Source organism: Myotis daubentonii, chromosome 16 (genome assembly GCF_963259705.1).
Source record: "Myotis daubentonii chromosome 16, mMyoDau2.1, whole genome shotgun sequence".
Lineage (NCBI taxonomy): Eukaryota > Metazoa > Chordata > Mammalia > Chiroptera > Vespertilionidae > Myotis > Myotis daubentonii.
The window spans coordinates 41417818-41441203 of record NC_081855.1 but is presented as its reverse complement, the minus strand read 5'-3'; the positions used below and the strand labels follow the sequence as shown (position 1 = coordinate 41441203).

Here is a 23386-nt window from a genome sequence, read left to right as displayed (position 1 = left end):
CCCCCTGACTCACCTGTTGGACAGGTAGGGGGAAGGGGAGAGTAATGAGTCCTACCTGCTCGGAGGTAGGGTGGGGCAAGACACACCCCATCCCTCCCATTGGTTCTTTCCGTAGGCTTACTGACAGTTCCTCGCCCAATCAGGAGGAAGCAACCTGGTGTTTGCCAATAGGTGCGGAGTTAGGATGGAACCTCAAGTTGGAGGCCGTCCCCAGAGCCGACTGGCAGTCCCTGGGGCCAATGGCTAGTGGATAAACAGAGGGGGCGGTGGAAGAGGCCTGGGGGCGAGGCTCCGCCCCTCGACGGGACAGTCAGTCCAGGCAGCCAGTGAGCCCGCACCAGCGGGTGGGCGTTACCCTCGGGGGCGGAGCTTCGAGGGGGCGAGAGGCGTGGCTTGGCTGTCAGGTCCCTTCGCCTTTTGTTCAGTTACTGAGTTGCTGCCTTGGCCAGAGTCCGGAGCAGCCGCCGCCCGAGCTTGCAGAGCGCTGTTCGCTGCCCGCGCCGGCCCCCAGCCCGGCCCGACCCCATCCCAGCCCGGCCAGGTTCCACGCGCAGGTGCGGACAATCGCGGCAGGTACCACTGGGCGAGGGAAGGGCGGCGGGTGGCGGAGGGAGAGGCCGAATCCTCCGTCTCCGGGCAGGTGAGGGCGGGAGCCAGGGAGCGTCACCCTGCACTGGCGACAGGGGGCGCGCCGGGGTCCGGGGCGCGGCGACCTTCGGGGACGCGAGGCCCGGGCCCAGTGCGCTCTCGGGCTCCGAGAGCCAGGGATCCGAGAAGGGCGGGAAGCGGTCAGGCAGGTGCCTCCGGAATGGTGCCTTCCCGCGACCCGCGAACTCTCCCGGCGCCGTGTCCCTGACTCTCGCCTGCCTCTTGCTGGGGAGACTTTGACCTGCTCCGCCTCCGCCCTGGGCTCGCGCTGGCTAGGAATTCACTGTTTGGGAAACTTGCTGCCGCTGGTCTCACTGGGCCACCCACACCCCACCTCGCGCGTCATCCTGGCTTTCCCTGCCTCCCGACTCCCTCAGGCCTGGGTGGGGCCCTATTGTCTGCGCCCTGCTTGCCCAACGGTGGGGGCCGAGCGCGCATTTTCCCAGCGACGCGGGCCCCACCTGCCGAGCAGGTGAGCACACGGAGTCCAGAGGCCCAGTCCTCCAGCTCCCGGAGCCTCAGGGGCACTGTACCTGCGGCGCCTCCCTCCGCCGGGGGGTGCGGGCTAGGGCTCCCCGGTGGAGGTGGGAGGGGGGATGGCAGTGGGTCCTGTGCAGGGCCAGCTCTGAGCCCAGCCGGTGTCTGGCACCCGTGGCCCGGACTGGGGGTCTGCGCGGGGGGATCGTTCATGGGGAGAGAATCGCGGGCCCAGTTTCCATTAGCCGCGGCTCCCCGAGTGTTACTAGGGGAGCAGGAGGACTCCCCTCCTCTCTACTCGCTTATTGTCGGGGAAAAGCACCCAAAACAAACTTTACGGGAGAAGTCTCCACGGCAGCTTCCCCTGCCTCCTTGCCAAGGGCTTGCCCCACGTTTACAGGGTCCTTCTTGGAGCAGAGCCTTACCCCCCAGCTGGCCAGGCTGCTCCCGGGCCGTGCTGGCGCGCTGACCCGACCCTCCCTGCCTCCACCTCCATCCTGTTTGCTGGGCCCCTGGGGCCTGAGGTGGGGGTGGGGTGGGCCGAAGGGGAAGCAGCTTCTTCCTTCTCTTCCTGCCTCCGGGGACCACCACACCCCCTCACTGGAGGCCTGAGCAAGTGGCTCCGACCCAAGCTCTGCCCCCTCCCCAGGAATGGGGGTGGGGCAGGGCCGGGCCAAGTGACGTGCGTGGGGGAAGCGACTGTTCTGGCCTCATTTCCCCCCCTCTACCCCGTCCCCCACGCTATTTAGCTGGCGGTAATTGAGGCCGGAACACGCGGAGCAATGGGGCTTGATCTCCATTCGACTTCTGGATTTTGAAGGTGCATGCCTTCTGGAGGCCTTTGCTGTCCTTTCCCCCACCTACCCTCTCTCCTGGGAGAATTGGATGGGGAAAGTGGGACAGAAGGAAGGCTTCAGGAGGGGAAAGGATTTTCAGGGAGAGCTGCGTTAGCGCCTTCCCCATCCCCAATTTTCTGAGAGCCTCTCCCCTGTCCAGAGTGGGGATCTCCACCGAGCTCCCAGCACTGGTTTTTAAAAATCTGCAGTGTGGTCTGTTTGCCGGGACTTGGAGCCCAGCCTCCATGGGGAACAGGGGGAATGTAAGGGCTGGGTTCGCCCTCAGTCCTGGGGTGAAGGGAAGAAGGGGGAACCAGGGCTGCTTGTCTGGACTCAGTCCGGAGGATCTACCACCTCCTTCCTCTTTGTAGATGGAAGAGGGGGGGCGGGTCACACCCCCATGGAGTGCCCCCCACCCCCAGGGATCAGGCTTCCTCCCCATCCCACTTCTGCTCTAGTGGGTGGTATACCTGTGGGGAGCCATAAGGGCATGGAATTTGGGAAAATAACCTGTTTTCCCTCTTCTGGATGCCAATGTGGAGGAGGGGAAGGCGTTGTAATTACATTGGTTAAATGATTAGTTTAGCTAATCTGGTTTGTGGCTGTGATGAAAAGATAATACTGAGGAAGGATTGCTAGGAGGTGGCTGGTGAAAACTGGCTCCTTACTGGATGGGAGTGGAGGGAGGGGGCAGGTAGGAACCCAATTAGTCATTTCTCGCTAGATCAAGCCCAAGCTTGGATGACAGGAGTCCTCCCTGCCCTCCCTCCTCGAGTCCCCCCTCCCCCCCTTCCACCCCATTCCCTTTGGAGCTTCGGTTGGGGCTGAGGCTCTGAGAATGCACCTGTAAGAATGAAGGAGTCAGGACTGGGGCTGCTGCCCGCGTCCCTCCTGGGCCTGGCCAGGAGAGGAGCCACCTTAGAATAAGAAGGGACAGTAGACTCGTCATCAGGAGGGCTGTTAACTTGGAGAGGTGTTGTGGTGGGACTGTTCTGAGCACAGGGATTTGGACTTGGCCTGAGCAGGGTTTGAATCCTAGCTTTGCCACTTCACCTCTCTGAGCCTCAGTGACCTCCCTGGTAAAATGGGAATAAACCTACCTACCCAGCAAGTACTGGACAAATGGTAACTTCAGCAAGGGAGGGCGCTACAGATACCCAGCACTTTCATTAACGATTCTCGCTTAATCCTTATGACTGTCCTGAGAGGCAGGTCTCATGGCCCCATTCCACAGATGAGGAAACTGAAACTCCGGGAAGTTAAGTCACTTGCCCAGGGTTGCACAGGGCAACTCAGGCAGAGCCAAGACTGGCATGTGGGACCTCTGGCTCCAAACCCAGAGCCCGTCCTGCTGTGTCGCCACTGTGGCTCTGGGAAGAGTTTTCCTGCCCCTCCTGTTTGGGAGCCTTTGCTCAGGGGTTTGGGGAAAAGAGACATCAGCAGGACCCCGGGCAGGTCCATGTGGGTGGTAAAGGTGGGGGCAGGTTTATCAGGTGGGGGTGACTCATGTCCTAGCCTGCAGCCCTCTGAAACCTCCCCTGTGGCTTGATTTATAGTTTCTAGGGAGGGGCACGCTCTCCCCAAGGCTGGGGTCTGTGGTCGGTGTGTGGAGGCGGGGAGAGGAGGGCAGGGGTCAAAGCTGCTGCTGCCTCCTGGCTTGAGCTGGGCAGAGCCATGGGCTGTGCTGGGCTTGTCCCTGTATAGGAAGTGGGAGTTGCCTGCTTTGCCGGGGGCTGGGCCTCTGCCAAGATAAAGGGGGCCTGCTCCCTGGAGAGTGGAGAGAAATGAGAGTCAGATTTAGACTGGGCCCACGTCCTGCTGGACTGGAGCGGGCAGCACTGCCAGGCTGCTTTGGGGCGTGGAGAGGGCTGTCCTTTGGGGGGCGGCAGTAGGTGTTTTTTTTTGCTGCTGGGAGGGTCTTTCTGGGGATGGGGCTGTGGTCCTTGAAGGAGGGACTGGTGTCACTGTCCTCTCGCCCACCTGGGCCTGGGGAATCGGTCCTCTACCTGAGCCTGTCGGCACCGGGCCTTCCGGATCCCTGGAGGGCGGGAGGGGACCCCATAGGATTATTGATGCTGGAGAAGAGGAGGCTGAGGAGACTTGATGTGGCAGCGAAGGAAAGAGAAGGAACTCAGTCCCGCCTGTCAGCTATCAAGAGGGTGAGGGGCTTGCAGTTTTTCGTCACCTCTGAGGGCACAAGAGCAACAGGGGGCAGGGGACGGATGCTCTCAGTGAAGGGATGAGGTTAGGCAGGAGGAAGGACTTTCTGTGCTACCAAGAGGGAGAGGTGGAGGCTCAGAGTCGAGTCTTCTCTAGAGGATGAAGCAGAGCCCCATCCGAGGGAGCTGGGAGGACCATCTTGCCCCAGGAGGGAGGCCAGGCAGCAGTCGCCCTTTGGGGTGAATCCGGTCTGTTGGGGTCCCTGGGGAAACTCTCAGCCTCCCGTCTTTTGGGAGAAAAGAGACCTGGCCGTGAGCGGGGCAGGTATCCACAGCCGCCAGCTGGCCCCGCCGCCCCGTGAAGAGAAAGGGAAGTGTGGCTGGGGCTGGTCATCGGGTTTGTGTCCCTGCAAGTGAGACCGGAGGCTCTCTCCTGGGGCAGGACCGAATCTGGAGGAGGCCTGGGGAGCGGCACTGCCCCAATTTCCAGCAGCCTCTTAGGCCGGGCCTGAGAGAAAGCTCGCCGACCACTCCCCTTTGCTCAGCCCCAGGGCACCTCAGCCACTGGGGCAGGAGCTCAGCTCTCTGTGACCTGCCAAGTGTGGGTTCATGGGTCTGTTTTCTCTCCTCACTTTGGAGACAGAGGGAGACTTGTGGATTCTTATCTCCGAGGAGTGGTGGCCTAGGGGTAGAGTTGGGACAGGGGCTGGGCAATGAGTAAAAAACAATGGGGAAGTTAGGAAGAAAAAAAATCCTACTCCATGGAGGCAACAACTGGGAATATTCGTTCCCCTTCTCTTTTCTGAACATCCTCTTGTATTGTAGGCTTGATCTTGATCATCTCACGCTCTGTATACAATCCCAAATGTTAGCCAAACCTTTGTCCAGAGCCTCATTTTCCCCACAAATACTGAATAGGGAACGGACTGTGGGATCTTCCCTGCTGTCCCAGGAGAGGGCCAGGCAGCCGTCCTTGCAGCATGAAGCCCAGTGACACCTGCGGACTGACGCCAGCTGTGGTCATCGGCCACTGAGCCCCTGGCGTGGGTTGGGGAGAACAGAGCACTTGTGCCTTGAGATGCATCACTGACATGTTTCCTGAGGCTGCATGAAGTGCTTTTCCATTCCCAGGAGTCCCAAACCGGTTTGGGGTCCTCTGCCAGTTTGGGGTTTTGCCCCCTCAGGGACACCAGCAGGGAATGGAGCTCCAGCGGAGCCCTTTCCGGGGAGCCCCCCGGCCTGGCATTTCCCTGTCCTCCGAGTCCGCTTGTTTTCCCACCCTGGTTTGTTTGCTTTGGGAAGGAGCCCAGGAGGAAGAAAACGAAGGCAGCTGGGTTGGCCTGACCCTGGGCCGTCCCCTGGCCACTGCTTGGGTGTCCTCCAGGCAGGAAGTGAGGGTTTTGCTCCAGGAGCTCCAGATGGGCTTCTGTCTTCTCCTGTCCCCAGGGCCCTGGCCATACCTGGCTCCCGCTTCAGGCTCTGCCCCCTTGCAGTGACCAGTCTCTTGGGGGAGTCTGTAGCCTCCCGCCAGGGAGCTTCTAGTCTGCTGGGGCGTGTCCGCGGGTCAGGGGAGAGGCCTCCTTGGGAAGCCCCAGCCGGATGGGGAGACAGGGCTCTCAAGGGAAGCCGTCGTCTGTCCCTGTCCTTTTCTGGAGCCTGTTTCCATCGCATTGCTGGCCAGATCTCAGCTGGAGCCAGACACAGTGGGGAAGGTGGGGGCGGGTGACCTGTGAGCCCGCCTCTCCCCTGGGGCTGCTATGTGGGGAATGTCCATGCCTGACTGGCCTCACCACCCTGCCTGCATAAGGCCCCACATGTGACTGCGGAGCAGGGCAGCCTCCCCTCCCAGGACCTGGCAGGACACTTCTTTCCCAGCCGTGCCCGCTCCCACCCCACCCCCGGGACTCTGGCTTAGGCCTGGGAGGCAGCACCCCTCTGAGCCCTCATCAGAGGGTCCCAAAGAGCAGGCTGCCGGCCACCTTGCCAGGCCCCTCGCTGCTGGCCGCCTCCTCTAACATCTCTTTGCTTCCTTGACGGAGGATGCTTGCCTGGGTCTTTACTGTCCATAGCGGGCTTCCAGGCCCAGGTGTGTTTGGTTCACACAACGGTCTGAAGAAGGGACAGTGAGTAGCACAGTCATCTCCACTTAATAGATGAGGACAATGAGGTTTAAGGACACGGAGTGACCTGCCCAAGGGCACGTGGCCAGTGAGTCGTGGCGTTGAAGCCCCTCGCCTGACTCCCATGCGCTCCTACCTGCCCACAGCTCCTTTTCTGTCAGTGTCTGAGTCCAGGATTTGAGTCTGCGAAGGGCCTGGGCTTCTGGCCCAAGGAACCTCCGGGGGCCCTGCCCTGCCCGCTCCCCTCGTCCTCGAACGCAGTGTGTCTGAGCCTGGTTCCAGCCTCTGGCCCCCACCCTGATGCCTGGGATCCTGCAGCCCAGCCCAGCTGTGCCCGTCACTGACAGTGAGCGCTGGTGGGGGAGGCAGGGGGCAGGGGACGGATGGGGCTCTGGTGGGAGTTATATTTAATGTCAGGGCTGGGCCGCACTCTGCCAGGACGTCTTGGATTTAGGGTGCCCAGTGCCCGCCTGCTGGGTTGGCCGTGCCAAGGAGGAAGCAAGAATGAGGGCAGATATGCCCACGCAGCCTCCTTGCTTCCGCGCAGATTCGTCCCCCCCCATCTGGGCCTGTGGGGGAGGCGCCTTCACACAGCGTCTCCGGGCCCTGTCTCCTCTCTTCCTGCCCCTTGCCGTCCCCCACCCCACCCTACGGCCTCTGAGCTGCCGTCTTCCTCCTGTGATGCCAAGAATAGAGCGCGCTGCTAAAAACAAAGGCCCCCCATTCAACTCAGAAAACCGCCCTGTGTCTGGCTCTGCCCGTCTGTGTCCAGGGCGCATGGGCAGGGCCCGTCCCGCGTCTGTCTCGCCCACTCCCACCCTGGCTCTGTCCAGGGCATTGTGGCAGGTCTCGCTTCAGGTCCTGGGTGGAGAGGGAGGGATGAGACCAAACTGGGTGCGGCCCCCTTCAGCCTGGGAACTGCAGAAACAGCACTTTTGTTTCTTGTGGGAGAATTTCCCTGGTTCTCCTGGGGAGTAGGTGGGGAGAAAGGTGGGGCTGGTTGACAGCAGTCTGAGGTCTGACTGACGTCTGTCTGGCCTTCCTGTTGCAGGAATAGCTCTCCCGCCCTAGGGTCCTCCCTGATGTGTGTCCTCTCTGAAATGCTTCCAGTTCTGCCCACCCTCAGCCTTCTGTCTGTCGTGGGAATTCTGGTTCCTTATTCCTAGAATCTTAAATATCACATTCCTCTGAAGTCACCTGGGCCCTGTTCGGGGCATGCAGCACGCAGAGGAAAAATAATTGCCCAAGGACACTCTGCAAGTCTGTGCGGGAGCCAGGACAGGAACCGGGGCCTCCTGATTTCCCGGCCGCTGCTCTGCCTCCAACTGTGAGCACCCTTAGCCTTTCCCACTGCTTCTCCCCTTGGTGAGGGGCTCAGCCCCCCCCCCCCATCTGCAGCTGTGTGTCTGGCCCTCTCTCCTTGACCCCAGGGGTCCCTCTTTCCCTGGATCCCCTGTTTGGTGGCTGGAGGCTGGTCTGCGTGGAGCACCCCCTTTTCCTCACTGTGGAGCCTCCATTTCCTCACCTAGAACTTGGGAATAATAGAATACCTGCCAGGGTTGCTTGGAGGGAAGGATGAGATGAGATTCATTTGATAGGAAAGGCAAGCAGATGCCCTCTCTGCCAGGGATCCTCTGACCTCCTGAGACCTCTGTGTCCCCCTGGGCTGATGGGGGGGGGGGTGAGGGGCCTGCTGAGGAAACCTCCTCCTGTGGCCAGCCTTGACCTTGGTGGTCCCTTTGCACTGGGCAGGTGAGGGGATGTCCCTGCGGTTCTGGGTGAGGCCTGTGAGCCCCAGAGGTAGGCAGCTGTTTCTGCTGGGGGTGGGGGTGCTTTTTCCAACTCCAGTAGTGGGGTGTTTTACTGATCAGGGTTCGAGATGCCCAGCCCGTCCCTAGTGGATTTGACGGAGGCTCGGCGTCCAGGTGTCGGCTCAGCCCTCCTCCTGGCCGAGTGGCATTTAGAGGGTTAATGCAGCTTATTTCCTGGTGCAGTTTCACCCTCTCTCTCCCAGTTCCATAACAGGCTTGCTTCTCCGGACTCTCCTCTCTTTTCTCTCTCCAGGGAAGGCATGAGTGCTGGGCATGGGTTGGGGGTGGGGGTGGGGGGGTCCTTCTGTTATAGCCACACTTGGTCAGTGCCTGGGAAGCAGCTGGCACAGCTGGTGGCACCGAGCCGCCTGTCTGGTACTGGGGCCTGCTTCTGTTTATCAGCACGAAACTCTGAGTCACTGGGGCTGACGCGATGGGAGGAGGGGAAGGAGGGAGGAGGGGACGGAGGTGCTGGGAGCTGGTCTGGCTCCTGCCTCTGCCTGTCCAGGTGTGCTCAGGGGCAGGGTAGCAGCCAGGTGTCACCATAAAAGGAAGTGAGACCTGAAGGATGACCATTTGTCATCCCTTCCTCCTTGAGGGTGGCACCCGCCAGGCCTCACTGGGAAGACATATCCCTGGTGATCTTTGTTCCTGGGTGGGGCCAGGCGGCACCAGCCACCCCACCCTCATGCTCACCAGTCCCCCAACACAACAGGTTTGAGGTGCTGGGTGCTGCCCAGCCTCCTGGGTGGACCAGCCCGGGCTCTGCTTGCTGTCTGAGGCCACACTGGGTATGCAAAGCCCGCACACGCATACTTGGATGTCATGCGTGCCTGTGCCTGGTGCCGGCTCTGCCATTTCTCTGCTGTGCCACCTTGCCTGGTGGAGCCTCAGTTTCCACATCTGTGAAGGGGGCACAGAGCATGTGCTTCGAAACCCGCTTGTGAGGGTGGCGCATTAGTGGAAGGTCTGGCCCAAGGTCGGCCCTCATTGGAGCACAGCTTCCCTTGCCTCTCCTCCCAGGCGCTGACAGCCATGGTCAGTTCCCAAGACAGGGAGCCAGGCAGCAAGTGGGAATGCGCCTCCCTGGCACACAGTAGGGCCGACTCTTCACTAATCCAAGTGCCCCAGGTCCCTGCAGAGAGAGGGAGGGGTTCTTAAATGGCAGTGACCGCCCGAGGCCTGCTCACTGCTTATCCCTGGCCTGGGTTCCAGGAGGCCCAGAGGCAAACACTATAGGGGAGAGTAGACGGTGCTGACACACGGCCACTGTCACCAATATCTGTGCCTACTGTGAGCCAGGCCCCGTGCTGGGTCCTTTCCAGATACGGTCCTCACAACCACCTGCTAGGGAGGTGGCATGACCCATTTTACAGATGGGGACACTGAGGCTCAGCAGACAGGCGAACTGCCCCGGTAGTATGTGGCTGTCATTTGAAACTGTGGGTGGGACTCAGAACTCTGGGAGAAGCTTCCAGGAACTGGGGTGTCGGAGAAATGGGGGAATCTTAGTCCTTGGGCCTCTCAGGCCACTTGTGATCCTCCTGCATCTGCAGGAAAGTGAGATCCCAAGGGATCCTGGGGCGCCTCTGGCTTCCCAGCAGCCTCCCTGGCTTCCCAGAGAAACCTGTCTGACTGCTTCCCTGTCTGACCAACCTGTTTCTGGTGCAGCTACCTCACATCCAGCGGCCCTTCCCAGGGAGCCCCAGTGGATGGGGGTGGCCCTGCGGGAACCCCAGAAGCTGCTGGAGGCCCTGAGTGCTTTCTGCTGTGGGAGAGTTGGGAAGGGTCAACTAGTTGTGGGAGCCCAGGGCTGGGTTGAGGCCTCTAGCTTTTTACTGCCCTACCCACCATGGGGCTCACCCCACCCTGGCTGGGGTCAGAGCAAGCCCAGGCTCAGGCGTGGATATCCCTCCCTGGGCTGGTGCTCTTCTGTGCCCCACTCCCTCCACCACAGCCCCCTGGGGCCCTTGGGTTTGTGGTAGGAGTAAGGGGTAACGGGCAGGGCCTGGGGAAGCCAGGGGCTGGGCCAGCCAATGGGATGCCTCAATGGAGCCAGCTGACTTCCTGCCCTTTCTCTCTGTCCCCAGCAGCCACCATGGAGGTGATGAACCTGATTGAACAGCCCATCAAGGTGACGGAGTGGCAGCAGACGTATACCTACGACTCAGGCATCCACTCCGGCGTCAACACCGGCGTGCCCTCGGTCAGCAGCAAGGGCATCATGGAGGACGAGGAGGCCTGTGGGCGCCAGTACACGGTCAAGAAGACCACGACCTACACCCAGGGGGCGCCTCAGAGCCAAGGTTGGGGACTATCCCATGGGAATCCATCCTCCAGCGGAAAACTAGGCTGGGCCCCGGAGGGAGGTCAGGGTAAAAGGAGGCAGATTTTAGGGGCCTCCCAGTCTGAGGGGGGAGGCACAGCTCCTGCTCTTTGAGATCCACCCAGTCTGAGGGGGGAGGCACAGCTCCTGCTCTTTGAGGTCCACCCAGTCTGAGGGGGGAGGCACAGCTCCTGCTCTTTGAGGTCCACCCAGTCTGAGGGGGGAGGCACAGCTCCTGCTCTTTGAGGTCCACCCAGTCTGAGGGGGGGGCACAGCTGCTTCAGGAGACCCCCATCTGGGAAGGAGCAGATTCTTCTTCATGAACCTCTAGAATGGAGGGGAGGCAGACCCTGCCCATCAGTCTGAAGGAAGAGGCACAGTCCTTGCCTTCGATGAAGTTACGGCATAAAAAAGAGGCGTCACCATTGCCCTCGGGGACCCGTGGACTGTGGAAATCAGAGTCCTTTTGTTCTGCTCGAGGAGGTGCAGTTCTCAGCCTGAGGGCTCCTGGTGGGGGCGGGGAGGAGTCAAGGCTGGCATGTGGAACACGCTGACATGGAGGTGGGCCAAGGTCAGGTGGTGAAGTAACCAGCCCGTTCTGGGGCTTAGGGATGGCGATGCCCCGCCAGCATTCAGGTGGGAAAGCCATGTCCACGTCTCCTCCCTGATTAATTGGAGGGTGGAAACTCTGCCTCCCTCTCCCCAGGGCGTCGGGACACTGGCCAGGACAGTGGACTCCCAGGTCCACCCAGGAGGTGGAACCTGGAGTCTGAGCTAAGAACCCACCTCCTGCTCTCCGAAACCCACTCTCCTGACTTTCTCCCTGGTCTGCTGTATGGTATTGGGTGCCTACGGCCTCTGAGCCTCGATTTGCCTGTCTATATAATGGGAGAGTTGCCTCCCATGGAGATGATGAGGGTATAATTAGAATCATGAGATGTCAGGGTTGAGGAGAACCAGGCTGTCTCATCCGACCTTTACCTGATTGTTAAGGGAGGGACACAGAGTCGAGGTTGGGTCTCTGGAGTCAGATTGTCTGAGTTCAGATCCCAGCTTGGGTCTCATAATCTCTGTGCCTCAGTTTTTTCATCTGTAAAGTGGAAATAATTATAGTATTTATCTTGGCCCTGGTTGGTTAGAGCATCAACCTGATACACTGAGGTTGTGGGTTCCATACCTGGTCAGGGCGCATACAGGGATCAGCCAATGAATGCATAAATAAGCGGAATAAGAAATTGACCCCATTCTCTTTCTCGCTCTCTCTGAAATCAATAAATAAAAATTTTAAAAATATATCAGTATCAGAGCTTATTAACTGTATTAAAAATATCTTGTAAAAATAGTACTTATCTTGTAGGGTTGTACGATTAAGTGAGAAAATACAAGAAAATGCTTAATTCACTGCCAGGTATATAATAAATACTCAAAAAATGTTAACTGTTCCTATTAATAATAATAATAATCACTAACATTTCTGTAGTGAGATGTGCCTTACACACGAATCCTTTCTTTTCAGAGAAATTCACAGCTATTATCTCATTTAATTCTCATAAGAATTCCCTGTGGTGGACAGAACAGGGGGTGCCCCATTTTACAGATGATAGAACTGAGGCGATGGTGACCTCCTCAAGGTCACTAGTTAGAGGCGGAACTGTAGGTGGTGTGCTGGGCCTTAGGCTGGGTTGGGAGGCAGCCCAGAGAATGCCGTTGGGTTATTTGCACAACCTGCCTGCTCCCAGGTTCCCCTTGCCTGCTTCTGCAGCTCAGTCCCTGCCCGTTGGTCTCTAGGTGACCTGGAGTACCAGATGTCCACAACAGCCAGAGCCAAGCGGGTGCGGGAGGCCATGTGTCCTGGCATGACAGGAGAGGACAGCTCGCTGCTGCTGGCCACCCAGGTGGAGGGGCAGACCACCAACCTGCAGCGGCTGGCCGAGCCGTCCCAGCTGCTCAAGTCGGCCATTGTACATCTCATCAACTACCAGGATGATGCTGAGCTGGCCACCCGGGCCCTGCCGGAGCTCACCAAGCTTCTCAACGATGAGGACCCGGTCCGTGGGGGCCCAGCTGGGGCGGGAGAGGCCGGGTGTCCGCAGGGAGGGCCTGGGATAGAGGGAGGCCTTTGACCCAGAGCCCCATCCGTAGGAAGAGTCTGACCTGGGTCCCCACTGGGCTTTGTGAATGGGTCTCCTGGTCACCACCTTTCACAGTGGCCGCTGGGCCTGGCCGATCTGCTCACCTCCATCCGTCCCTCCACCCCCCCAGGTGGTGGTGACTAAGGCGGCCATGATCGTGAATCAGCTGTCGAAGAAGGAGGCATCGAGGCGGGCGCTGATGGGCTCGCCCCAGCTGGTGGCGGCTGTTGTGCGCACCATGCAGAACACCAGCGACCTGGACACGGCCCGCTGCACCACCAGCATTCTGCACAACCTCTCCCACCACCGGGAGGGGCTGCTGGCCATCTTTAAGTCTGGCGGGATCCCCGCCCTGGTTCGCATGCTCAGGTACCCACCCCCTCTCACTGTGGGGCCCAGAGCCTCCCTCCCGTGGCTTGGTCCCTCCCTTCCCTGCGCGTCCATACCACGTTTACTGAGCACCTACTATGTGCCAGGTGCAGAACCACGCCCAGTCTTGGTGCTTAGCTGCTCATATAATGAGCAGGTTAGACATGAGGCTACCGTATAGACCAGGGCAGAGGTGTGTCTGAGATGGCTCAGACCTCTGCGAAGCTGCTGTCAGTGAAGGGAAGAGTATTCCAAGGGAGGGAACAGCGTGCTCCCTGCATCCTTTGGGCCTTGCAGTGTTGAGGGGCCTCTTTCCTCAGCTCAGGACCAGGCTGTGAGTTCCTGGACGGTAGATGTTGATCCTACTCCCTTCCGAGCCCCTTCCAGAAGGCATGTGGCCTTCTATGTGGTAGTTACTCTACATGGTAGGGGCAGGTAACAGGGGACTACTCTCTGCTCAGCACTGGGTTGGGTGCCCAGGAGCCGGAGGTGACAAGGTCCCAGTGGGGAGAGGGGAGGTGCTGTGTGCATAAACGTGGGCTGGGCTCAGGGGACGATGAGATTTAGCAGAGGGCTGTTTCCATGGGGTGTGGGTACTGGAGAGGGCTTCCTGGGGGAGGTGGCCTACATTTATGCCAGGCCCCTGGGACCCGACTCACCCTAACCCCCTGCCCGCCCTCCCAGCTCGCCCGTGGAGTCGGTCCTGTTCTACGCCATCACCACGCTGCACAACCTGCTGCTCTACCAGGAGGGCGCCAAGATGGCGGTGCGCCTGGCCGACGGGCTGCAGAAGATGGTGCCCCTACTCAACAAGAACAACCCCAAGTTCCTGGCCATCACCACCGACTGCCTGCAGCTGCTGGCCTACGGCAACCAGGAGAGCAAGGTGGGCCCCTCCCCGCCCCAGCCAAGACCCACGGCCCCCTTTACATCGCCTTCTGTCCGGCTGCAGCCTCAGACCGATGCCTCCTGACCGTTTGTAGGTGAAATATACATGTATGTGCAGTTATGCATGTTTCATCGTATATCTATTTTGAGTATAAGGAAAAGAAAAAAATTCATTAGCCTCACACAGCCATTGCTACCTCGATGTTCTTCCTCCAGTGCTATCCTGTGGGCATATTTGTACGTAGCTGTAGTCATGCAAATGTCTAACTGCATCTGTTTTTATGTTATGTTGTCCTCAAAATTACCCTCTACAATGGCAAATAGCATTTCATTAAGTGGAGGCCCCAGACTTGGTTCTGAGGAAGGGTATCTGAATTGTTCCTGATTTCCCTCTTTAAAAAAAAAAAAAAAAAAAAAATTGCTATTGGTCTCAGAGAGGAAGGGAGAGGGAGAGAGAGATAGAAACATCGATGATGAGAGAAACATCGATCAGCTGCCTCCTGCACATCTCCTACTGGGGATGTGCCCGCAACCCAGGTACATGCCCTTGACCGGAATCGAACCCGGGACCCTTCAGTCCGCAGGCCGACGCTCTATCCACTGAGCCAAACCGGTTTTGGCGAGCGGTGATGTTTGTTAGCACAGTTTCACCTCATCCTGGTCAGCATCGTGGATTATCCTTTTTTTAAGATTTTGGCTTATTGAATAGTCACACGATCAGGTTTATTGAAGCTCAGTAATGGCAGCTCCGTGAGCCCCCTTCCCGTCCTTGTTCGTTGTCACAGTCCCTGTCTGTCTCACACTCCTCCCCCTCTCCCCACAGCTCATCATCTTGGCCAACGGAGGACCCCAGGCCCTGGTGCAGATCATGCGCAACTACAGCTACGAGAAGCTGCTCTGGACCACCAGCCGCGTGCTCAAGGTGCTGTCGGTGTGTCCCAACAACAAGCCTGCCATCGTGGAGGCTGGTGAGTGCGGTGGCCTGAGGACGAGGCCCCTGTGGCGAGGAGGGCCAAGGTGGAGGCCTGTCTAGCGGCCAGGCTCAGTTAGCTGTGCTCCCTGTGGCTGACGTCACCCCTGTCCCCCCGCCCCAGGTGGGATGCAGGCTTTGGGCAAACACCTGACCAGCAACAGCCCCCGCCTCGTGCAGAACTGCCTGTGGACCCTGCGCAACCTCTCAGACGTGGCCACCAAGCAGGTGAGGACAATGTCCGGGCCTGGGTTCGCTTCATCGGCCCCCTTGTCCTCCTGTCTCACCACGTCCAGCCTCCTGTCTCGGAGTCTGACCTCAGGGGGGGGTAAGGTGGCGGGGGGGACCTCTACATCTTGCCGTGCTGTGGCTGAGGCTGGAAGGAGCCTGACCCTCATCCCTTTAGCTCAAGGCTCTAGTCCCCATTAGGAATTCGGGAAGGGGCATCGATAGCTGGGGCTGATTTTTCTAAGCTGGGTTTCCGGGGGTACCAGGGTTTCCGGGGGTACCAGGGGAACAGTTTGACCTCGGCCCCGAGAGGGGGAGCAGCAGGTGCCAAGAAACAGCTTGAGGGCCCAGTGGCTAACAACACAACTTAAGAAAAACTGTAGTTTCAGGACAAGTCTCCTGGTCCCTCCTTCCAGCCTGACTCTCATTCCCCAGAGCCCCGTCAGCAGGCCGTTTAGCGAGCACCCGCCATGTGCTGGACTGTTGGACGTTGTCTTGCTCACCCCTTTTAACACCTGAGGTGGAGTGGGAGACGGGATTGGTTAGATGAAGAAACAGAGGCTCAGGATGTCAAGTAGGGCCCTTGGTCCCAGCCAAGAAATGGCAGCGCTGGCAGGTGAACCCGGGGCTGTCTGTCCCCAGAGCCTGTCTTCCTGTCCCACCACAGGCCACAGGGCACCCCCTGGGAGACGTGAGGCTGCTGGGTTAGGGATGTTTCCTGAGAGCGGATTTGGCCTGGGGTTCGCTGAGGGGGCAGCGTGAAGGCCCAGAAAGGTAGAAGCATGTAAAAGTGGGTCAGCTGGGCCACTGAGGCAGGGACCTCCATTTCCTCCTGGCCTGGGGGCCTCCTGCAGTCTGAGTGGGGCTCTGCCTCGGCCTGAGGATGCGGAGGAGGAGCAGGGCGGCTGGAGGAAAGAGCGTGGAGCTGAGACACAGGCCAGGGCTCAGATCCGGCCCACTAGCCGTGGGTCCGTGGGCAAGCCACATACCCACCCTGGCCTCAGTGCCCGCAGGAGAGCACTGCCCTCTCACGGGCACAGGGGTGAAGGTTCCCTGGCACACCGGCAGGGCCCATTGAGATCAGCCATGCGGCCATCGGCGCTCCCCTGGGGCATGCCTGGGGGCAGTTGGGAGTCTCTCACTCATCTCTGCCTCCCCGACCCCCGATCCCAGGAGGGACTGGAGAGCGTGCTGAAGATCCTGGTGAACCAGCTGAGTGTGGACGACGTCAACGTCCTCACCTGTGCCACGGGCACGCTGTCCAACCTGACGTGCAACAACAGCAAGAACAAGACACTGGTGACGCAGAACAGCGGCGTGGAGGCGCTCATCCACGCCATCCTGCGTGCTGGCGACAAGGACGACATCACGGAGCCTGCTGTCTGCGCCCTGCGCCACCTCACCAGCCGCCACCCTGAGGCCGAGATGGCCCAGAACTCCGTGCGCCTCAACTATGGCATCCCAGCCATTGTCAAGCTGCTCAACCAGCCCAACCAGTGGCCACTGGTCAAGGTACAGCCAGCACTGCCGTGGTGAGGGCTAGGCCAGGGAAGGGGCTCTGCAGTCAGGACTAGGTCCTGTATCAGTATAGGCAGAGCTGCTGTAACAGACAGGCCCTCGGTAAGACAGAAATTCTTTCCTCATGGAATGGTTTAGACTCCCACAGTGGCTCTGCTCCCGAGACCCAGAATCTTCCTCTCTTGTTGCTCAGCCATCCCCAGAGGCAGAGCTCCAAGTTTTACCAGTCACATGACCACCTTGGGCTGTCTCATTACACTGCAGGTTCTGATTCTGTAGGCCTTGAGGGGAGGGATAAGAGAAGGGATAAGGGTGAGGGTCAGGGCATGGGGGTTGGTGGAATGTTCTGGAATGGGGTATCATTTTATTTTTAAAAATATATTTTTATTGATTTCAGAGAAGAAGGGAGAGGGAGAGAAATAGAAACATCAATAATGAGAGAGAATCATTGATTGACTGCCTCCTGCACACCCCACACTGGGGATCAAGCCTGCAACCCGGGCATGTGCCTTGACTAGGAATCAAACCATGACCTCCTGGTTCATAGGTTGACAATCAACCACTGAGCCACACGGGCCAGGCTGGGGTATTGTTTTAGCAGGGGCTGTTAGAGTTAGACGTTAGACCAACGAGAACCCACAGATCCTATGGAATAAGGGACATGCGCGGGGGTGGTCTCATTCTTGGGAGACCTTCCAGCACATCCATGTTCGTCCAGGGGTCAGAGAGATGCTAGGGGAGGAGGAGATGATGCTGGGAAATTGGGATCCTCCAGACGCCCAAGAAATGACCCTGATTGTTGTCCCTTTTCTTTCCAGGCAACCATTGGCCTGATCAGGAATCTGGCCCTGTGCCCAGCCAACCATGCCCCACTGCAGGAGGCAGCAGTCATTCCCCGCCTCGTCCAGCTGCTGGTCAAGGCCCATCAGGATGCCCAGCGCCACGTGGCTGCGGGCACACAGCAGCCCTACACGGTGAGTGAGCCGGGGGTGCCCGTGACTGCCCTCCCTGAGGTCAGGCAGGCAGTCCTCTGTGAGTGTGTGCATGTGAGTGTGTGCTTGGGGAGGCAAGTTGCAGCTGGTGCCCCTCCCAGGACCAGAGAGGTCTGACAGTGTCAGGGGATGTGAGGCCACGTCCAAGGGCTACCTGTTGCCACGCCCCAATGTCTCCTCTCGTGCAGGATGGCGTGAGGATGGAGGAGATTGTGGAGGGCTGCACTGGAGCCCTGCACATCCTCGCCCGGGATCCCATGAACCGCATGGAGATCTTCCGACTCAACACCATCCCCCTGTTTGTGCAGGTGAGTCTGGGGCAGGTGGGCAGGAGAGGTCCCCCCACCCCTGCTTATCCCCACTGCTGACCTGGGAAGGTCGGCCGCCCTGGGGCTGGTGGTCGGTGTGGTGTGGTGGTGGTTTTGCTTTGCAGCATTTTCTTTCTTTCTTGTGTTTCAGTGTGAACTCAGACATTTTTAGGGAAAGTCTTTTAATAAAACAGGAACTGCTTTATGCAATGTCAGATGAAGAAAATAGGATAGATTGATGACTATAGTGAAAACCCAGTGGCAATATGCCAGTGTGTTCACAGAGGCTGGCTGTCTGGGTGGGGAATTGTGTGGCTTTCTCTTCCGTTTCTTCATACTTTTCTTAGAATTTCACACTTTCTCGTATGAGCTTGGGGTTAATCCCCAAAGGGAGGCGGAGGAGGGCCGGGCTCTGCCACCTGCCTCACCCCCACCCTGCGCCCGTCCCAGCTCCTGTACTCGTCGGTGGAGAACATCCAGCGAGTGGCCGCTGGCGTCCTGTGCGAGCTGGCCCAGGACAAGGAGGCCGCCGACGCCATCGACGCTGAGGGCGCCTCGGCCCCACTCATGGAGCTGCTCCACTCCCGCAATGAGGGGACCGGTGAGAGGCTGTGTCTGGGGCGAGGGCGAGGAGGGGCTGGGTCTTGTCCCCCCAGCCAGGGGGAGGAGGTGCCTGACTTGGCCTCTCCTCTCTGCTCAGCCACCTACGCCGCGGCCGTCTTGTTCCGCATCTCCGAGGACAAGAACCCAGATTACCGCAAGCGCGTGTCCGTGGAGCTCACCAACTCCCTCTTCAAGCACGACCCCGCTGCCTGGGAGGCCGTGAGTACCGGGGGTGGGGAGGGGGGCGGGTGGTGGTGGCCGCGGAAGGCTGCGCAAGTGGCACACTGCACAGGGACAGCACGTTCATGCCGTCCTGGCTACTTCATAGATTTTTATTTTATGATTGGATCATTTATGACGCTTCTCAGGAGATGGAAAGAGTAGGGTGAACCATTTGTGGATTTTTAAAAAGATTTTTAATCGATTTTTAGAGAGAGGGAGGGAGGGAGAGAGAGAGAGAGGGGAGCACCGATGTGAGAACGGCACATCATCAGCTGCCTCCTGCGTGTGCCCTGACTGGAAATCAAACTGGCAACCCCTGGTGCCCAGGACCATGCCCAACCTGAGCCACACCGGCCAGGCCTGTCTGTTTTTGACCTACCAAAATGGCGATTTAATTTGGTCCAAGCTGATATAAAATGTGGAGGCAGGAGTGCCTTTTCTAACTTGCACAAAGGTCCTCTATAGGCTATCGGGCTGCCCTGATCCTGGGTGGGGCAGCTCCCAGCACCCATTCTCAAGTCCTCTCCCCTCCATTCCCCCCCGCAGGGCTGTTCTGGTTCTGTGGGTGCCCCCAAGCATGAATGGTGGGACCTCCCCCCCTGGGGAGGTGCCTGAGGAGAGGAGTTTGTCAGGGCACTGGGTTACCCCATTTCATCTTCGGTTCCCTCAAGCGATCTCGCTTTTCCTCTGGCCCCTTTATAGAAGCATCTCCAGCTGCCCACTCGCAACCCCTGCGTTTTCTGCCCTTCCCCCTCCCTCACTGTTTCTCTGTCTCCCTCCGCAGGCCCAGAGCATGATCCCCATCAATGAACCCTACGCGGATGGTAAGCGTGTGCGGAGTTCTCAGGAGCCTAGAGAGCGGGGAGGGACAGGGGGGTGTGAGGGAGGGAGAGGCACTGTGTCTGCGGGGCCATGGCAGCTACTGTGTGGCACCCACACGCACACCTGTCCAGGTCTCTGACGTGGCAGTTTAGGGAGGCGGGTCAGGTCCCCGGGGATAGGCAGGGGGCGAGGAGGTGGCTGAGGGCTGTCCAGACCCCCCCCCCCAGGGTGGTCTGCAGACCCTGGACAGCGTCCCCTTCTCCTTCCCAGACATGGATGCCACCTACCGCCCCATGTACTCGAGTGACGTGCCCCTGGACCCCCTGGAGATGCACATGGACATGGAGGGGGACTACCCCATCGACACCTACAGCGAAGGCCTCCGCCACCCCTACCCCACCGCCGACCACATGCTGGCCTAGCTGGCTCCACCCGGTACGGCGCCGCCGCTGAGACACGATTTCCTTTCCCGCTGGATCCTCCCTCTCGCGGCCGCTCCTGTTTCTGTTGAAACTCTGGCTCCTTTTGGGGGACGAGTGTGGGGCCTTTTGCTATTGAGCCCCCCCCCAAGGAGGCCTGCCTTCGTCTCTGTCTTTCCTGGGTGGGGAGTCCTGCCCCTTCTGGGGGTGGTGGGTGGGTGATGCGAGCTTCCAGGGGACACAGTCCTGCCCTGACCCCGGTGTCTGCCCATCCCCAGGTGCGGCTCCTCATCGGAGAGGCTCTCTGTGCAGACGATGGGGCGAGACAGAAAAGTGCCTGAGCCCGGGGGACCAGGGCCGTGACTGCCTGCCGAACCCCGTGCCTCCATAGGGTCTTTCTTGGGATGGTGATCTGCTCCTGCTTTTCTGTTCTGGGCTGTGGGTCAACGGCCCAGGCCCCCTCCCCCACCCTGTGGCCCTGGCACTAAAGCTTTAGACTCTGTTTCCCCAGCGGCCCCCCTCTGCGCTGGCTGCCTGTCTCCAGCCGCCTGGGCCCCACTGGGCTCTGGTTCCTTCTCTGGGCCCGATTTTCTCATTGCACTCCACCCACCAATTGTCCTGAGCCCCCGGGGTCCCCAGGACCCAGGTTCAAGGCCCAGAGCCCCAGAATCCAAAGCTTCTCCTGAAAAGTTCAGGGACCGTCCAGGACGATGTGGAGCGTGAGTCCCGTCCAGCCCCTGCCTGCTCCTCTCCCCAGGACGCTCACTGGGCCCTGGCCCCCTCCCGGGGGAGCTCTGGGGACAGCTTCCTCACCCGCCTCCACCCCACCCACACGCCTGCCCTAGCTGACCCCAGAAGTGCTCTTGGCTGACCCCTCTGGTGTGCGGTGAGGGGCTTTCTCTTCCCCTTCCTGTTTCACCTCCCCCGCGTCCCCTGCACGTGGTGTGGAGGCTGGGGGAGGTCCCTGGGAGAGTTTTATTATTATGGCTTTATGTTTTTGGTTATTGGTTTTTTTGTATAGACCAAAGCAGTGAAAATAAAACTAACACACAGATCCAATGGACTCTTTTGGGGGCATGGGCTGGGAGACGGGGACTCTCTTAGCAGCCTCATGGCCATCCTATTTGTGGGCAAGACAGGGAGAAAGGATGGTGAGGGAGAAAGGAACGTTTAAAGAGGCAGAGTCCATTTAATGCAATACAAACTCCTACCTTTCCAACCTGGAACCGGGGGAGCCTAAGAGGGGCTAAGAGATGGCCTCTGGGGACACCAGCCTTCCTCCTCTCTCGAAGGGGCCTCCTCCGTGCTGGCCTCTCAGCCTCCGCCCTGCCCCACCCTGCCCCGTGTGGCCTGAGCTTACATTTGGTGGGTTTCTTCTGGGCGCAACACTCCCTGCGGCCTACGGCGTGGAGTCCAGGCCCCTCTGTGGTCTGCGGTGGGCCCACCCAGCCCCTGCCCTCCTCCCCCTGTCCCCTCAGCCAGCATCCTGCACACTTTCTTGCCTCCTGATCTTGGTCCATGCTGTTCCCTCTGCCTGGAATGGCCTGCCCTACTCACCCATGGGGACCCAACTCAGCCCACTCCAGGAACACCTCCCCCGAGCCTCCCTGCTCCCAGCCAGGCTGAGTTGTTGCCCCTCCTCTGCTCCAGGAGGCCCCGTGCGTGGCTGTCATTTCACTCATCACATTGGTGTAACTGCCAGCTTATGTGACAGCCCCCACCCACATCCCAAATTCTCCTTCCTGCAAATTCAGTGGGCCTGTCTTGGAGAAGGCTGATGGGGGTGTTGGGCCCAGGTTCCCAAGCTGCCAGGGCACGGGTGTGTGCGCGCGCGCGTGTGCCTGTGAGTGTGTGTGTGTGTGTGTGTGTGTGTGTGTGTGTGTGTGTGTGCTGGGAGAGCTGAGGCTCTGCCTGGTCTCACACAGTCAGTGTGGACACAGCCTGGACACTTGATCCCACCCATATCAGCACCTCTTCCCCATACTGAGTTGCAGGGCTCAACAGAGTGGATATCACTGCAATTGTTTGGGGTTCTGGCTTTCTGAGAGGTGGATGACTCTGCTGCTAAAAAGGGGAGTGGCCCGGCCAGCGTGGCTCAGTGGTTGAATGTTGACCTATGAACCAGGAGGTCATGGTTCAATTCCTGGTCCGGTCACATGCCTGGATTGCGGGCTCAATCCCCAGTGTGAGGCGTGCAGGAGGGGACCCGTCAATGATGCTTTCTCATCATTGATGTTTCTATCTCTCCCTCTCCCTTCCTCTCTGAAATCAATAAAAATACTTTTTTTAAAAAAGAGGGGAGGAAAATTGAACGAGTGAACCCCCAGATAAGAATCCAGCGATACTGGAGGGGGGTCTCTGAGACCCAGCCCCTTCTGTGGGGTCTCTAAGTCAAGATCAGCAAAGGCACCATCTGTTTATTTCCTTATTTACCTACTAACTGGTAGGCATTGAGCTGAGAATAGAGATCCACTCATCAGCATGAAAAGATCAACACCCAAAACAAACAAAGCAAAAAAACACAAAACTCAAAGTATATGTTTGCAGACTCAATAGTGGTTGCTCTGGGTAGCCACAGAAGCACAGGTGTGGTTTATAATCTTGTTTATCGACATTTAAGGACTATTGTCACATGCAAATGTTTGAAAACAGCTACAAGAACTTTTTATTGGGAAATGTGCAAACACATGAAAGTAGAACAAAGAATTCCTGTGGGCCCGTCACCCAGCTTCAATAGTTTTGAACCCCCTTCCTGCTTTGTCTGCTGTTCTCATTTTGCCAAGTCTGTTTAAGCAAAGTCTGACATTGTGCCATGTCATCCATAAATGCTTCCGTGCGCTTCTCTAGCCCAGGGGTCATGAACCATTTTTGTGCCGCAAGCACCTTTGGCGGTCTGGGGAAGACTACGAGCCCCTTCTTGGGGTAATGTTTTTAAATGCCTAAGATAAAACACGTAAGGTTGTAAAGGAAACCTATCGTATACATAGTATAAACTGAAATATAGTGATTGAAGTGTTTTGGGTTTTTTTTCCTTTAAAAAATTTTTATGTTAGAGAAAGGGAGAGGTAGAGAGAGAGAAACATTGATGTGAGAGAGAAACATCGATCAGCTGCCTCCTGCACACCCCCTACTGGGGATGGAGCCCACAACAGGGCATGTACCCCTATGGGAATCAAACCAGCGACCCTCTGGTGCATGGGATGGTGCTCAACCCACTGAGCCACACCAGCCAGAGCTGGGTGAAATACTTTAAAATGTGTGACATAGTAATATATGAGTGTCCTTCTTAATACATTGAATTACAAGCTCTAACAGCAGGCCTGTAACTACTGTTATATGGAAGGAAGTCCAATGAGTATAGCCAGCCCCACGGTGGGAGAGGGTGCAGATGCCCGAGCCCCCCCCCCCCCCCCGATCTGGGAGGCGGTGTGGGACAGTGGACAGCACATGGGCTTTTGGTCAGACAAACTGTGGTCTTATCGCCGGCTTCTCCGTGGTTGTGTGTCCTTGAGTAAGTTACTTGACCTCTCTGAGCCTA

General features: G+C 58.6%; 1 protein-coding gene across 4 annotated transcripts; it reads left to right on the top strand.

Annotated features, from left to right (window-relative positions):
• Positions 1 to 396: 396 nt before the first annotated feature.
• Positions 397 to 20902, top strand: JUP (junction plakoglobin). 4 transcript variants are annotated; one of them, XM_059670125.1, is made up of 15 exons: positions 397 to 554; positions 10142 to 10357; positions 12166 to 12425; positions 12640 to 12878; positions 13563 to 13764; positions 14590 to 14734; positions 14861 to 14964; positions 16138 to 16476; positions 17301 to 17456; positions 17663 to 17782; positions 18233 to 18383; positions 18483 to 18604; positions 19392 to 19431; positions 19700 to 19864; positions 20127 to 20902. In XM_059670125.1, exons 2-14 carry the CDS (start codon positions 10150 to 10152, stop codon positions 19849 to 19851), a joined length of 2238 nt encoding a protein of 745 aa, XP_059526108.1. In that variant the 5' UTR covers positions 397 to 554; positions 10142 to 10149; the 3' UTR covers positions 19852 to 19864; positions 20127 to 20902. The 4 variants fall into 4 exon arrangements, with proteins under 4 accessions (XP_059526108.1, XP_059526111.1, XP_059526107.1 ...); XM_059670128.1 differs by having other exon boundaries at positions 415 to 554; positions 10145 to 10357; XM_059670124.1 differs by having other exon boundaries at positions 415 to 573.
• Positions 20903 to 23386: the final 2484 nt, after the last annotated feature.